Raw genomic sequence first — 4,700 nt, forward strand, 5'->3', positions numbered from 1 at the left:
AAGAAAAAAAATGGGGCGGGTGAACAGTAACCACGCCTCTGGAAATTGCCTTTTCCTGCCGAACAGATTTTACGAAAATGGGCATAACTTCTTCGTCCGAACTCCGAATGAGGTGAAACGAAGTGCGTTAGGTAGCTAACTCAAAGGGATTTCCATGGATATATTATTGGCCACCCAAATAATTTGTGTGCTAGGAGATATGACCCTCCAAAGTAGACCCTCGAAAAAGGCTTCACTTGGAAATTTCGGATTTTGATACGGTTGCTCTAAAATTTGGGTTAGACCCATTTCCCACTCAATTTGACCCCCTAAACAAGAATATGAAGTCGGATTTTCGAAAAACGAAATGGATCTTTCTATATACAGCTAAACAAGTTTCCGGTAATTTCCGAAGCACATTTTTAAGAACTTTTTGGGTCAAATTCAAATATAACCATTTCATTAAGTTCTCGACTCCAAACTCACATGTGAGGCTCTAGTTTCACTAGTTCGTTTTTAGGGTCGTTACAATAACTATTTTACAATTGTCCTCGATGAGTTTTTGTACTTTAAAAATGATCCTATTACGCAAATTATTTTTCATGTACTTCATTGATGAGAATGTTATTTCAATTCTTGATTTAAAACTAAAGTAAACTTCAAAATGAAATAAATAAATTACTAGGGTTAACTATAAATGGTTTAGAGACGGGAGCATATGTTTACGTTAATCCACCCATTTCCATGTGTGTGCGCAAGATGAGTGATATCTCTCATGTTAAATCACAAACAAGATATGATAAAACATACCTCTCAAGTGGCTAACAATTTTTTTCGGCGAGACATAATCAAAGGCACCAGCCATAGAAAGGTCAACTAGATCTCGGATCATGCAAACTACACAAAATCCGACTGTGTGATCTGCAACAAGAAATGACATGAATCAACTAAGGTAAAAATCATTCAAAATGGATCAGAATAAAAAGAAATTCTAAGTTAATACTTACTATCGCATGGCGATACATGATCAATCGATGCAAGTAGCTCAAGAAACACTACGGTGTGCATAAAAGATTGCACAACCGCATTTAGAAAACATGTGTTGCCTAAGTTACACATGCCAAGTCCCTAAAAACAGACAATAACATAAGCACCAGAAACAACAAGAGTTAATATATAGAATACACACAATAGAGATTGCTTAGTAATGTATGATATCTCAATATCTACCTAATATTGGTTAACCCCACACTTAAAAGTGGCTATTTTGTCAATTGAAAATTTTATTATAATAGTGACTAGCTAGTTCTCAGTTGTCGAGCTGAAAAGTGGTTAGGCCCCACCCTATATATTTTACTAGATAGTTGATTGATTAAGATGCCATAAAAATAAGCTAAAATTGTATCATTTGAAATAACATAAAAGTGGCTAGCCCTTGCTAATTTACTACAATAGATTATCGATTAAGATGTCATAAAAATAGGCTAAAATTGTATCATTTGGAAAAACTTAAAAGGGGCTAGACCTGGCTAATTTACTACAATAGTTGATTGATTAAAATGTAATAAAAATAGGCTAAAAGTATAAGTTGTATCACTTGAAAGAGTTAAAAATGGTTAGCCCATGTTATTTCACAGTAAATTGTATCACTCGAAAAGATATGAAAAATGGTTAGCCTGCACTATTTATCTATATAGTTGATTGATAAAGATGTCATAAGAATAGGCCAAGTTGATTGATAAAGATATCATATGAATAGGCTAAAATTATAAATTGTATCACTTGAAATAGATTAAAAGTGGCTAACCCGCGTCATTTCACTTAATAGTTGATTGATTAAGGATTAAAATGTCATAACATAGGCTAAAATTGTAAATTGTATAACTTAAAAGAGGTTAAAAGTTGGAATCATACCACCATTTTAGAAGGCTTATTCTCAATAGGCCTAGTTTCTTCAGCTGTCTCTTTGAAATTTTTGGGCTCAATTGAAGAAATAGGTACAACTGTCAAAGGAGACCATTCAGCCCAACCCGAATATGAAAGCTCATTACTATCAGAAGAAACAATATAGCCCATTGAATCAGAATCAACACTAATGATCAATGAATTGGATTCAACCCGAATAGGTGACCATTCATTCAAACCTGAATCTTTTTCTTTTGATTCTTCTTCAACTTCAATTTTTACTAATGAAAAATCAACATTGTTTTTTCCAATTTCTTGGGATTTCAAAGCATCATGATCAAGTGATGTTTGTCCATTCTCTGTATTTATTTTTTTCATTGAGAAGTAAGAAAACAACAAAAACTAGAGAGAAATCAAGAGTGGAGGTATGAGAACTCTAGGTTCATAAAGGGTTTCTGGTAGATAATTTTTTTTTGAAAATTCAAATTAAAATGTAAAAGAATGATTTTTAGGAATTTCAAGAAAAGGGTATACTTTGAAATAATGAGAAAAACAATAGATACAAAAAATGATTTTTTTCTTTGAAAATGAAATCCAGAAGAAGAATCAAATTTTGTGTCTTTCTTTGTAAAGATTTGAACATTAAAAAGAATTTGGAGATTTTGAGAGGATAAGTTGAATGTTTTTTCTGCTTAGGAGTTCTGCAGATGCTTCTAACAGATAGAAGGATTACAAAATGAGAGGGAAACATATAAAGGGTTGGAGGTGGGGTGGGGATTGGGGACTTGGAAAGTAAATTTGTCAACTAGGAAAGTGATTTAATATAATAGATTGTCCAAATTAATAGATAAATCTTAATATTATGATATAATGTAGGGGTATCAATAAGACGGTCGGTTATTTAAAAAAAATTATATCATCTGGTGGGAGACTTGGAAAGTAAATTTGCCAACTAAGAAAGTGATATAATATAATAGATTTTCTAAATTAATAGATAAATTTTAATATTATGATATAATGTAGGGGAGTCAATGGGACAATCAGTTATTTAAAAAATATATATATATCATCTCAAATTTTTTTGGGTATTTTATATTATATAACAAAAATTAGATTTTCTAAAATCATCCTAGTCATATCGGACTATTAGTTTCTCTTCATTATTAGTACGATTTAGTTAATTAAAAAAAAAATTACTTTTAAAATATCATTTCAAAATGTACTATTATTAAAATATTTCTTTCGCAAGTATGTTCTTGAAGAAGTACTTCAATTCTTCATAAAGAAGTCAAGAATATAAAATCTTGTTGTCGTATTGTTTGATCTTAAACATTTAATGTGAATGCTTACATAGATTTCGTCGTATTGTTTGACAAAGTATCTATTAATTTTAAACCTAATTAATTAAAGGCTAATTAAAGAGCAAGACCCAAAGTGATCCAATCACCAAAAATCCAGGACCTAGGTTATATTTATAATTGAAAAATGGTATGAAATATATTTAAGGTATTAAATGAACTTTGCAATATTTTGTTTATTTTCGTATTGCCTGTTTTAACCTTGCGTGGTAAAAGTTTTCCTATCTAGGTGTTAGAGTAGGTTTCCGCACGACTCGGTGGGTTGGATCGTGACACCGTAATAAGTTTTCTTTCTATGTTATTCGAAATTAACGTTATCATGATCTTATTGACATAATTAGTTTCTCAAGGTTTATTAATCTTTCTTATGTATTAGAGCATTGTTGTTTTTTATTTTTGAGTTGATAAAAATTCTGGAACCTCAACTATTTAATATTAATCTCTCTCTCTCACACACACACCATACTATACATATTAAATTTGATTATAAATATATATATATATATATATATATATATTTATGTAATCAATAAATTTATTCGTGCTTTCCGTTGTCAAAATGATTTTAATTGAATTTAGGATATGGAATTTTAAAAATATATGATCATTAAATAAACATAAAAAGTAAATTTGTAAATGAGATAAATATTAATAATCTAAATGTAACTTGATTAAAATGATCAACATCTCCTAAAATAGAGTATAGAAAAAATTGCATGGTGACATATCTCAAGGAAAACAACAAAGTAGTATTATTTGATAAATTTTCTCCATATATGTTCTCCAAGATAACATTATCAATTTTTCATTGATATAAATATCTTCTCAAGATTGGTTGCTCTTTCTAAAATATTTGAGCCTTATGAATTGATAAAGTTTAGAACCCTCAACTATTTAATACTCATCACACACACATACACTTAGTATGAATGGGGGTATGGGACTTCTAAAAAATTTCATAGTGGTGGTTTTCAGTTAGAGAAACTCCCACAGCAGTAATTGCATGGTTCCTCAAGGGGTTCTGCTTAGTATGAATGGGGGTATGGGACTTCATTCATGCATTGCACAAGTAGACTTTGAGAGGAAGCATGGTATGTCTTTTATGATATTATGGTCTTGAGTTGACATCATGTTTTAAACAATTTTCCTTTTTCTTTATATTGCACTTGTTTTAAACTGCTTTATAATAAAATGAGTTCAGTTAAGTATTCATGAGTTGAGAAGAGCCAAGGTAAGTGTTTCTTTCAGAATCCTTTCAAACCTATTTCTTGTTTTAGCATTCCAACTCGCATACTCGTACATTCAATGTACTGATCCCAGTTGGTCTGCATCATATTATGATGCAGACGCAGGTATAACCAAGGTCAGCACCCAGCGCATCGTTGATCAGGTTAAGCACTCAGAGTCAGTTGGTGAGCCTCCTTGCTTTCCGGAGGATCCATTTTCATTGCTTTCTAG

The 4,700-nt window shown here is 31.0% G+C and overlaps 1 protein-coding gene across 1 annotated transcript in view; it reads right to left on the reverse strand.

Annotated features, from left to right (window-relative positions):
- The window catches only part of LOC107059040 (ubiquitin carboxyl-terminal hydrolase 20-like), a 6,499-nt gene extending 4,444 nt beyond the window's left edge, over nucleotides 1-2,055 (reverse strand). The window contains exons 1-3 of the mRNA XM_015305422.1: nucleotides 1,894-2,055; nucleotides 987-1,107; nucleotides 790-900 (exon numbers count right to left, since the gene is read on the reverse strand). Of these exons, the coding sequence (XP_015160908.1) occupies nucleotides 790-900; nucleotides 987-1,107; nucleotides 1,894-2,055 (394 nt within the window). The remainder of the gene's footprint in view (nucleotides 1-789; nucleotides 901-986; nucleotides 1,108-1,893) is intronic.
- Between the last annotated feature and the right edge of the window lie 2,645 nt (nucleotides 2,056-4,700).

This window comes from Solanum tuberosum, unplaced genomic scaffold (genome assembly GCF_000226075.1).
Source record: "Solanum tuberosum cultivar DM 1-3 516 R44 unplaced genomic scaffold, SolTub_3.0 scf00789, whole genome shotgun sequence".
Classification (NCBI taxonomy): Eukaryota; Viridiplantae; Streptophyta; class Magnoliopsida; order Solanales; family Solanaceae; genus Solanum; species Solanum tuberosum.